The sequence below is a fragment of the Oncorhynchus mykiss genome, chromosome 17 (assembly GCF_013265735.2).
Source record: "Oncorhynchus mykiss isolate Arlee chromosome 17, USDA_OmykA_1.1, whole genome shotgun sequence".
In the NCBI taxonomy this organism is placed as follows: domain Eukaryota; kingdom Metazoa; phylum Chordata; class Actinopteri; order Salmoniformes; family Salmonidae; genus Oncorhynchus; species Oncorhynchus mykiss.
Genome location: NC_048581.1, coordinates 24,093,305 through 24,105,818, shown reverse-complemented (window position 1 = coordinate 24,105,818; position 12,514 = coordinate 24,093,305). Strand labels below are relative to the sequence as shown.

At 42.6% G+C, this 12,514-nt stretch overlaps 1 protein-coding gene across 1 annotated transcript in view; it reads left to right on the top strand.

Moving 5' to 3' along the window:
* slkb (STE20-like kinase b) overlaps positions 1–12,505 on the top strand; it is a 34,608-nt gene extending 22,103 nt beyond the window's left edge. The window contains exons 13-18 of the mRNA XM_021567865.2: positions 3,584–3,713; positions 4,665–4,789; positions 5,263–5,454; positions 7,787–7,912; positions 9,117–9,230; positions 9,675–12,505. Of these exons, the coding sequence (XP_021423540.2) occupies positions 3,584–3,713; positions 4,665–4,789; positions 5,263–5,454; positions 7,787–7,912; positions 9,117–9,230; positions 9,675–9,821 (834 nt within the window). The 3' untranslated portion in view covers positions 9,822–12,505. The remainder of the gene's footprint in view (positions 1–3,583; positions 3,714–4,664; positions 4,790–5,262; positions 5,455–7,786; positions 7,913–9,116; positions 9,231–9,674) is intronic.
* The last annotated feature ends 9 nt before the right edge of the window (positions 12,506–12,514 follow it).

Genomic DNA, 12,514 nt, shown 5'->3' with positions numbered 1-12,514 from the left:
ATGTACTGTTGAACTGGATCACCAAAAGTAGTTAATATGCATGATGTACTGTTGAACTGGATCACTAAAAGTAGTTAATATGCATGATGTACTGTTGAACTGGATCACCAAAAGTGGTTTTAATATGCATGATGTACTGTTGAACTGGATCACCAAAAGTGGTTTTAATATGCATGATGTACTGTTGAACTGGATCACCAAAAGTGGTTTTAATATGCATGATGTACTGTTGAACTGGATCACTAAGAGTGGTTTTAATATGCATGATGTACTGTTGAACTGGATCACTAAAAGTAGTTAATATGCATGATGTACTGTTGAACTGGATCACCAAAAGTGGTTTTAATATGCATGATGTACTGTTGAATTGGATCACTAAAAGTAGTTAATATGCATGATGTACTGTTGAACTGGATCACCAAAAGGGGTTTTAATATGCATGATGTACTGTTGAACTGGATCACTGAGAGTGGTTTTAATATGCATGATGTACTGTTGAACTGGATCACTAAGAGTGGTTTTAATATGCATGATGTACTGTTGAACTGGATCACTAAGAGTGGTTTTAATATGCATGATGTACTGTTGAACTGGATCACTAAGAGTGGTTTTAATATGCATGATGTACTGTTGAACTGGATCACTAAGAGTGGTTTTAATATGCATGATGTACTGTTGAACTGGATCACTAAGAGTGGTTTTAATATGCATGATGTACTGTTGAACTGGATCACCAAAAGGGGTTTTAATATGCATGTATTGGGGACATCATGCCACAAGAAATTCTAAGAACTCGTCTTATTTTCAATATCTTACATTTCACAGGATAGTTAAGTCCAGCTGACAAAGATGATATATTCTCAATTTTGTTTGAAAGGGTTTTCCTTGTTTAGCGTCGACAGTCATGTGAATGTTTAGATGTTTAGATGTTTATAGCCCATGTGCACCCCAGTTCGTCCTCAGTATTAATCCCACAGTGTGCCATCGTAAGAGGATAGCCCAATCAACACGACAATCCAATGCCTATTTATAGAAGCTAGCGTTTTACTGACACACCTGTGGTTACAGTACATCTCTCTCATAGGGTCTATATAACTTGTGTCTAAATCAGTCTGAAACTGTCACTTCTCGTCACCTGATCCCAGATCTGTAGCCTATGTGCCGAAGCCAAATGATTCTGACGAGGCTATAGTCCGAGATGTTGACTTATGCAGCGCATACAAATCTGGCATCAGGCTACTTCTCATAGAGTTTGGCTAGTGAGTTGAAACACAAATCCATATCAAAGCCTTGTCGTTGTGTCTGTGTTGTTTCTGCTGTCCCTGTGGTGTGTGTGTTTGTTTGGGCTGCCTCATGCCATAGTTGGGGCGGCAGGGTAGTCTAGTGGTTAGAGTGTTGGACTAGTAACCGGAAGGTTGCAAGTTCAAATCCCCGAGATCCCCGAAATTGCAAGTTCAAATCCCCGAGCTGACAAGGTACAAATCTGTCGTTCTGCCCCTGAACAGGCAACCCACTGTTCCTAGGCCGTCATTGAAAATAAGAATTTGTTCTTAACTGACTTGCCTAGTTAAATAAAGGTAAAAATAAAAATAAAAAAATAGTTCAAACAGGAAATGCGACTCACCCCCAGGCACAGGAGAAACGCTATCGTGAAACGGGAGGAAAAAATGATATAATCACAACTCCACGTGAAGAGGTAGTTTGCTGTGGAAAACGTCTGGTGTGGCTTTCCGACATGGACTGTCCCTTCAATGTCAGTTGGACTGTCCATTCTTCCGTTGACTGCTTTCACTGCCACTGCCACTGCCCTTTGGGAATTTTTGGGCTACTCTTTTTTTTTCTTTTGTGTGGTTTGTTTTTGGTCAAAAATAGAGTTTGTGTATGTATTATTAGATGATAATTTAATTCAAAACATTCTTCCAGCACAAGCCCAACACTATTGATGTGTTTTCTAACAATCCACCCACCTGTGAATCGCAGTGGAACACATTGCCTGTATATTACGGGGGTGTAACAGTGTGTTGGTGTAATGGTTAACTTAGCCAGCAATGTTTATGGATGAGTGGCTGATGATTAGTAGAGTATAGTCTGTTCTGGTCTACAATGTGCTGTATGGAGTGCCAGTCTGCTTGTGCACCATTGCCAACTCCTTTTCCCTTACGGTTATGCATGATAACGAGTGTTGGCAGTAATGCAACAAACAGACTGGCATTCCGGCTACAGGTTATGATTTAGTAGAGTATAGGTCTAATCTGTTGTGATCGACAGGGAGTGGCCCAGGGTATGATTCTATCTTTTCAGTTGTCCTCCTGCACTCTCTTCAACGCCCCCATGCAGGATGTAAGTTGTAAGACCCCCCCCCCCCCCCCCCCCCCCTTGGTTTGAAATGTGTCCTATCCTTGCACTCTCACATGGCAGTAGATTCACTCACTGACTTTGAGACGGCGGTGTTTATATCGGTGCGTGTGTGTGTGTGTGTGTGTGTGTGTGTGTGTGTGGAATGCTTTGTGGGCATTCTCCTTTCCTTAAAACCTGGACTGGTCAACACGTGGAGGGCTGGTTTAAAGGGAATGCAGCAGTGTTCTATTTTGGGATTTGGCCGACACATTTCTATAGAGGAAATGGCATCAACCCGAAACTTAGCATTTCAATCAACCTGGAACTTAGCTATGAAAAAACAACATTCCCAGTGCATTGCCCGTAAAACGAATCAAGTCCGCCAGTCGACGTCCGGTGCTCTACGTTTTCGATGACCCAGCACATCTAGTCCGTCTAGTCTACTTCCTGTCGCCACATTGTTGCCAGCCTCCACAGTGTGGTCCATTTAACTCAAGCCATACTTATCCCCATAGTCCAGACCCCATACAGTAGGGTTGGTCAGATTACGCGTCTGTCCTGATGGGGGGGAGGGTAACATCAACAAGCTAGACCGGTGACTCTCTCTCTCGTGCTGTTGGAGTCGACTGGGGGAACTAGAGCAGGTGAGGTGAGGTGAAGACAGCCATTCCAAATTGACGGACAGACACGTGTTGTTTGGCATCACCAGCCTGTGGTTTTTGTTTGCCATGCTCTTACGGTTGGTTTGAATCTCTCTTCTGTTCATCTCTTAAACTGTACCGACACAGTTCTCTCCTGGTGTTTCTTAATTTAATCAAGCGACATTGTAGGCCTGGTTTTAGGGCTGTATTGGCAATCTGAGTAAGTGTAACAACTCATCGACGAACTAAGATATGACACAATGTTCTGCGACTCCCGGTGTGTTTTGGTTCTGTGAATTTGGTCTCAGTTGGCCTGCTAATGGCCTTTTCATTTGACTAATATCACTCTCTTTCTCCTTCTGTCTGGATCACACAGTGTATAGCAGAGGTACTCAACACCGACCCTAAGAGGTCTGGAGCCTGCTGGTTTGTGTTCTACCTGGTAATACATTGCAAACCCCTGGTGTCCCAGGTCTAACTAAGTCCTCAATTAGAGGGGAATAATGAATGTATGCAGTGGAACTGGATTAGAGGTCCAGAGTTGCGTTTGAGGGGCATATAGATATACTTTACTTATCCAGCTGTCTTTCCCTCTTCTTCCTCAGGAGCAGGAGTTCCTGCAGAAACAGCAGCAGGAGTTGGACTGTGCCCTGAAGAAGATCATCCAGCAACACAAACACGAGCTGGCCACCATCGAGAGAGACTGTCTCAACCACAAACAACAGCTCCTCAGAGGTGAAGATGCATCTCTCGGCGTGACACATAGACTATAGTTAGGTACTCAGTCATAGCACCGTTCAGAGGGGAGAAACCGGCCTTAACCACAAACAGAAGATGCATAGCTCTGTGTGAGATGCAAGTAGCACAGATGCACATTGCAGTAGGATGGATACACAACCTTTATAAAGGTCATAGTCACTACATAGAAACAGTCTACCCTAGCCGCTCTCACCAGCATACTTAAAGGAAATATAGTAAACCTTACTGTTTGTGTGCGAGATGGAAATCGCAAACACACAGTGACACAGTATATAACTTAAAACAGAAGCTCTACAGAGTTCAAACGACGGCCCCGTCAGGCCTTGACTCTAGTTGAGCAATAAAGCACGGGGGGGTGTGGTATATGGCCAATATTATGCACAACGCAACACGGAGTGCCTGGATACAACCCTTAGTCATGGTATATTGGCCATATACCACAAACCCGAGCTGCCTTATTGCTATTATAAACTGGTTTGCCAGGGGAGACCATCTGATATACCACGGCTTTCAGCCAATCAGCATTCAGGGTTTGAACCACCCAGTTTATAATACCTATTAATGCTGAGAACCTAACATGAACTGAACTGGTTAGCAGCCTACTAACCCTGCCTGGTCAGATTCCAGTCATCACATACACATCAGCTTATAGAAATAGCTCCACCGAAATGTTCACAAGCTGTAGGCCTTGATGACTTGCTGATTTGAATGGTATGAACCATGTTAGAAACGCATTCCAAGCTAACCAATTAGTCAAATCTAGTGACATGTTTTTTGGGTGCCAAGATCGTCAACATCAAATACAAAGAAATACAGACGAAAGATCTGATTTACAATGGTGGGGTTTTGTATATAATAATAATATGCTGAACTTCCGTGTAATGCAGTGTTCCCTTGAACTGAGTTTGTGTGTTTTGCTCCTGGCAGCACGGGAAGCAGCAATGTGGGAGCTGGAAGAGCGTCACCTACAGGAGAAACACCAGTTGTTTAAACAACAGCTGAAAGACCAGTACTTCATGCAGAGACACCAGCTGCTTAAGAGACACGAGAAGGTAGAGTACAGCTTCCAGACAGACAAACAGACGATTCAGGATCAGATCTCATAAGCCTAGTCCTGAACAGAACCACTAGGAGCAAAATACCTGAACAGGTCAGGGGATAGAGTGAGGCATAATACTGAATGACTACAAGTTTTGACTCATGACATCTTAAATCAAATTGGAAATATGCCTGGGTATATCTGTTTCTGCATTAAAAAATGATGCATCATTGTTTTGCCAAATGCGGACTGAGTAACGCTGACAAGACAACTAAATGGCTAGCACTTTGACAACTAGTCTAATATCTCATTTCTATGGAAGCTAATGATGTGTTTCTGCCCCCCCACCTCTCCTCCCCTCCTCCTCCCTCCCTCTCTCCTTCCCTCCCCCTCTCTCTCTCTCTCTCTCTCTCTCTCTCTCTCTCTCTCTCTCTGTCTCTCTGTCTCTCTGTCTCTCTGTCTCTCTGTCTCTCTGTCTCTCTGTAGGAGATGGAGCAGATGCAGCGCTACAACCAGCGTCTGATTGAGGAGATGAAGAACAGGCAGACACAGGAGAGGGCCCGCTTACCCAAGATCCAGCGCAGCGAGGCCAAGACGCGCATGGCCATGTTCAAGAAGAGCCTCCGAATCACTGGGGGCCCCATCACACCCGAGCAGGAGAGGGAGAAGGTAAAACAGGTGAGAGATACTGGTCAAAAAACACATAATTGAGAATGGAAACCTATGTATTTTGATGTTATTTTCAAAGTATAATCAAATCAAATTTTATTGGACACATACACATATTTAGCAGATGTTATTGCGGGTGCAGCGAAATGCTTGTGTTCCTAGCTCCGACAGTGCAGTAGTATCTGACAGTTCACAACAATACACACACACATCTAAAAGTAAAATAATAAAATTAGGATGAGCAATGTTGGAGTGGCATTGAATAAATACAGTAGCATAGAATACACTGTATACATATGTGATGAGTGAAACGGTATGTAAACATTATTAAAGTGACTAGTGTTCCATTGTTAAAGTGACCAGTGATTCCATGTCTATGTATATAGGGCAGCAGCCTCTTTGATGCCGGGTTGAGTAACCAGGTGGTAGCCAGCAAGTAATGGCTATTTAACAGTCTGATGGCCTTGAGATAGAAGCTGTTTTTCAGTCTCTCGGTCCCAGCTTTGATGCACCTGTACTAACCTCGCCTTCTGAACGATAGCGGGGTGAACAGGCTGTGGCTCGGGTGGTTGATGTCCTTGATGATCTTTTTGGCCTTCCTGTGACCTCTGGTGGTGTAGGTGTCCTGGAGGGCAGGTAGTTTGCCCCCGGTGATGTGTTGGGCAGACCGTACCACCCTCTGGAGAGCCCTGCGGTTGTGGGCGGTGCAGTTTCCGTACCAGGCGGTGATACAGCCCGACAGGATGCTCTCGATTGTTTATCTGTAAAAGTTTGTGAGGGTCTTAGGGACCAAGCCAATTTTTTTCAGCCTCCTGAGTTTGAAGAGGCTCTGTTGCGCCTTCTTCACCACACTGTCTGTGTGGGTGGACCATTTTAGATTGTCAGTGATGTTTACGCCGAGGAACTTGAATCTTTCCACCTTCCCCACTGCGGTTCTGTCTGTGGATAGGGGTGTGTTTCCTCTGCTGTTTCCTGAAGTCAATGATCAGCTCCTTTGTTTTGTTGGCGTTGAGGGAGAGGTTATTTTCCTGGCACCACTCCACCAGGGTCCTCACCTCCACTCTGTAGGCTTCCTTGTCATTGTTGGTAATCAGGCGTACTACTGTTGTCATCTGCAAACTTGATGATTGAGTTGGAGGTGTGCGTGGCCACGCAGTCATGGGTGAAGGAATACAGGAGGGGGCTGAGCACGCCCCTGTGTTTTTTCCTACCTTTACCATCTGGGGGCAGCCCGTGAGGAAGTCCAGGACCCATTTGCACAGGGCAGGATTCAGACCCAGGGCCCCAGGCTTGATGATGAGCTTGGAGGGTACTATGGTGTTGAAGGCTGAGGTATAGTCAATGAACAACATTCTTACATAGGCTTGCCTCTTGTCCAGATGGGATAGGGCAGTGTGCTGTTTCGATGGCGATTGCATCATATGTAGATCTATTGGGGTGGTATGCAAATAGATGTGGGTCTAGTGTGTAAGGTAGAGGTGATATGATCCTTAACTAGCCTCTCAAAGGACTTCATGATGACAGAAGTGAGTGCTACGGGGCGATAGTCATTTATTTCAGTTATCTTTTCTTTCTTGGGTACAGGGACAATGGTGGACATCTTGAAGCATGTGGGGACAGCAGACTGGGATTGGGAGAGATTGAATATGTCCGTAAACACTCCAGCCAGCTGGTCTGCGCATGCTCTGAGGACATGGCTAGGGATGCCGTCTGGGTCGGCAGCCTTGTGATGGTTAACACACTTAAATGTTTTACTCACGTCGGACACGGAGAACGAGAGCCCACAGTCCTTGGGAGCGGGCCGCATCAGTGGCATTGTGTTTTCCTCAAAGCGGGCGAAGAGGGTGTTTAGCTTGACGTCAGTGTCCGTGATGTGGCTGGTTTTCCCTTTGTAATCCGTGACTGTCTGTAGACCCTGCCACATACATCTCGTGTCTGAGCCGTTGAATTGCGACTCCACTTTGTCTCTGTACTGATGTTTTGCTTGTTTGTTTGCCTTATGGAGGGAATAACTACACTGTTTCTATTTGGCCATATTCCCAGTCACCTTGCCATGGTTAAATGCGGTGGTTGGCGCTTTCAGTTTTGTGCCAATGCTGCCAGCTAATGAGGGATTATAGACATTGCTTTCAGTGGAGAAAGAGGTGAAGTCTCAGAGCTTGTTGATCCAAGTCAAAGGGACTTTCCCAGGCACTGAAGGATTTACAGTACTTTAGGAAATGCTAGGTCAAGCTTGAGACTCCCAGTGCAAATTAAACATGTATCAAGTTCCAACTGTAATTGGGCCTCTTTTAATACTCGTGGGAGTTGAATAACTGAGATGTTTCTGTGTGTTTGACAGTTTGCAGCCCAGGAGGAGAAGAGGCAGAAGAATGAGAGGCTCCACCAGCACCAGAAACATGAGAACCAGATGAGAGACCTGCAACTGCAGTGTGACACCAACATCCGGGAGCTGCAGCAGTTACAGGTACACTCTCAGAAATAAAGGTGTAGATTTGTTCCTAAAGGGGTACAACTTCTTGTCACTGGGGTGGTACCTGTAAGGTCCTCCTTTATACTTTTAGTTATGGGTACATATTTGTACCCACGTTCATACCTCAGATAGTACCTTTCTCCACAGGTACAAAAGCATGCTTTGTGCCTTTACACTATATAGTACCATCACAGTGACAAAGCCATTTGTTCCTTGAAAGTGGCAAAAATGGACCTCTACCATAGACCACTTAAACTTGTAGAATATTTCCACTCACGGGTGGCCAAAAATAACTATCTGAAAGCCACTCCCCCGCTGTGCCAAGCCTCCAATACAATTTCCCAATTTGCCTTTTTGATTGAATTGTAGAGTTACCACCATTGACTGTATTTGTTAGTAACAGAACCATTGTTGTTAAATTATTTTATTTTCAGTCACAAGTGAGTACCTAAGCATATATTACCATTAAAATTAAACTCTTTACGACAATACATTACATATCGAGTACTAGTTTTACTCTAATACAGTGGCATGAAACTCATGGTTTATAGGCTACGTCAGGTCTGCTTGCAAAGTTCTGTAAACATACCCCAAATTCTGGGAGTTTTGGGATATTCTGGTTGAAGCATTTCCCCCTTATTCCCTCCTGTTTCCAGGAATCTTCCGACTGTGATTTCTAGAAACCTGGGAAATTTACCAGAATAGAGCATGCTGGGAAATATGAAGATAATAATTATGGTACAAATGTGGCTTTTTGGGATACCACCCCAGTGTCAAAGCTGTTAGTTATTTTTAAGTGGCAGAAAGTTAGCATTGTACGGTGGGTATTGAGGGTTAACAAAATACATTTGTCACCTGGGAAACTAACCTTCACATTACCCCTTTTGTGACTGTGATGATTGTACCTTTTTATATTCATAATATGGGTTACAAAAATGTACCATTATGCTCTTTGTCTGCACATGTACCCTAATGTGAGATCATTATGTTTATTTTGATATTTTTGTACTCCAGGGAACAATACCGTACCATTATTTCTAAGAGTGTATAGTATAACATATATATATATAGTCCTCGCACATGCATGTCAGGGATTCTGTAATTGCACAAGGTGCAATAGAAAAAACACACACACTTTGATTCATCTGTGATTCAGTACAGCGTGTAACACCCAATGTGTGTATTTGTGTGTTTCAAGAATGAGAAGTGCCACATCCTGATAGAGCACGAGACCCAGAAGCTGAAGGAGCTGGATGAGGAGCACAGCCAGGAGCTGAAGGAGTGGAGGGAGAAACTACGACCCAGGAAGAAGGTAACCATCACACCAGTTAACCCTTCACAGGAAATTATTTATCTTTCTATTGAATATTTGGCACATATTTTGTTTCGGAGATGGAGATACTTGTCGTTGAAACATATGGTAGGAGGTACGGTGGGAGGTAGCCTAACGGTTCGAGTGTTGGGCCAGTAACCGAAATTCGCTAGTTTGAATCCTAGAGCTGAACAAGGTGAAACACTTGTCCACGTGCCCTTGAGCAAGACACTTAACCCTAACTGCTCCGCTGATAATGCCTGACCCTGACTGTGACCCCACTCTCTGAGGGTGTCTCCGGGGGAATCTCAGGGCGATGTGTAAAAAAACAAATGCGTATCTGGTCCATGTGTGAAACAGTACAAATATAAGCAGCCGCCAAATGAGTATTATGTAATCTCTTGCTTGGGATCCGCTCACCGACCATTTGTCTGTTGTTCTTAGGCTCTGGAGGAAGAGTTTGCCAGGAAGCTTCAGGAGCAGGAGATCTTCTTTAAGATGAGTGGAGAGTCAGAGTGCCTTAACCCCTCAGCCCAGAGCCGCATCTCCAAGTTCTACCCCATCCCCAGTGTCCACTCCACTGGCTTCTAGGGGTTAACCCATTCATGGCACTCCGGATGAACATAAACATATATCCACATATCGAAGGCACACTCAATGAATAGATATACACACTTCCGGATGGATACACACACACATACAAATAGACTGGCGCGCGTGCACACACACACACACTCACACACACACACACACACACACAGAGACAGACAGACTAATAAGACTGAGCCTCTGCTGCCTTGCCCCGTCTCCATTGATGACAATCGGGGACGAAGGGGCGATATCTCCGAGGGTGTGTACCCCTCTATCGGTTTCTGGACGAGGATGGGACAGTAGCCCTCAAGCTACAGACTATGTTAATCATGAAGACCTTTTTAATGGTGATCTGTTATATATAATTTACCCCCTTTTCATTGTATAGGGTCGCGTTCAGTCGGGCACACCGTAGCAAGAGTTTGAATTTGTGTTTTTATTGTAGAAGTAGTACCTCCCTGTTTCACTCCATTTCAAATAATTTTCCACTGACTGAAAAAAAAACAGTTTTATTTCTTACAGCTTCCTCTTTTGAAATGAGTTATGAAGGAGATTCTTGACATTATGCATTTTCAAATGTGATACTTTGTGCACTCTGTTCCTCAAATCCTTGCCTCCATGTCACTAAAGTGTCTCAGGCAGATTTAATTTTTCACTGCTGATTATTTTTCATTTGTGAATCTTTTTTCTTGAAGGATCTAGTGCCCGTATACTTTTATTTCAATGGACCTACTTTTCAAATGTAAGCTTCCTCTGAAAAAAAAACTATTGCTGCTTGATTTTTATACCATTAGTTATTTGCACTAAATCAGGGCTGCCCAACCCTCTTCCTGTAGATCTACTGTCCTGTAGGTTTTCAGTCCAACCCTAATTAAGCATATCTGATTCAGCTAGTTAAGGTCTTGTTGAGCAGCTAATTAGTAGAATCAGGTGTGTTAAATTAGGGTTGGACTGAAAACCCACAGGACGGTAGACCTCCAGGACGAGGGTTGGGCAGACCTGCACTAAATAAAAAGGATGAAGGAACATTTTGTACCAGAAGTCTAATATAATGAACTTATATATTCAATATCTATGGTAATGTTTGAGAGAGCTAATGATCTGATAAGAATGTACTTTTGGTAAAGGATGAACAGCAAATTTTTTTTTATAATGAATCTTGACAAAGGCATGATATATTTTATATGCAATCACACATATCTTGAAAAGATATTGAATTTAGTTTCCAATGGACTAGGGAGTGACTGCCTGAAGTTGAGCATGGATTTCGATACAAGCTTGACTTCTTATGTTATAATTATGGTATCAAAAGTTATTTTTTGGAGCTTATTAGCAACAGTTTGGGATTTATATCTTTCTGTCGGAAATGGTTCCTTTCTTCTAGCCTGGAATCCAAACTGAATCACTACTTCCACTGTTGTTTTACTTGGACATTTGTGAAACGCTTGAGATTCCCAGGCTAGTATCTTTCTTCAGGTTTCATGAGCATGCCTTTCATCTTCAGCACAACTCTTGAGATTTGTTTCTCTCTTTTTGTAATTTGGCGTAGTCGGCGAGTGGCCATTTTTGTTTTAGCATACCAAGGAGGGGCTATTAAAATGGTGTTTGTTTATATATCCAGACAGAGACAAGGTTTTCACTGTGGTTGCTCAAATGGCGTTGTTATATAATTCGATAGAAATCTGTCAGGACCTATATGAAGGTCTGTTTTGTGAGAATTTCATGCAAATGTTTGGTATGTCTATGTATTGTTTCTAAAATTGCCTCCCATTAATAAGGTATTATTACATTACCATATTCATCAGTTGACCTGCATGGCTTTTCGGTTTGTTTATAAGGAAGTTATGATACTGTTTTATTATCGTTCATGCTAGCTAATAGCCTTAGTGTTTTCAACAAAACGTATGAAGAGACGGTATTCATGCTGTGGCTCTCTGTGAAGTTATTTTAATCAGACTTAGTCCTGCCCCAAGTTATCTTTATATTCGTATAGCCTCTATTGTATCATAGTCAAACGTTTTGTTACTTATTTAATCTAAGGATAATGAATATGACGTTATCATGGGTTTAACAGTTTTGATAACATTTTCAGAACTTCAGTTTTAGCTTATTTTATCATAGATATGCATGATCTACTCTAAAGTGGTGGTAGCCTATAACCTTCAATACAGTTTAAAATCATTTGTTAAAAAGGAACTGTTGGACCTGACTGGTTTAGGCCATCATGACTTCTGATTGGTCCATTTGTCATCTCACCCTTTTTTGATTGGCTGCAGGAACAACAATCAGTCGATGCTATTTTATAATTGGTCTGTAATAGTGGCAAACAAAAACAAAACATCATACACAATGAAGGAGTGCTGTGCACCTTACACAAAATGAAGATACATATTTATGTGGAAATGTATCTTTACTACAGTACAGTATTGTAGTTTCCTCAATTGTCAAATAGTTCATTTAAAATCTGAAATTTAAGCTGAATTGAAAATATAATTAAATATGTTATTAGTGTCATGATTTCCTTCTGATTTTCAAATTGAATCGTGATTGATTTCAGAATGTTGTTTGAAATTGAACTACCATGAAAAAATAATGTGCATTTTTCAGACAAGTTTACATTATAGTTTTTAGAATGCCTATGTACTGTAGATTTGCATTGTTCTGTAAATAAACAATTTCCTGTATACAATATC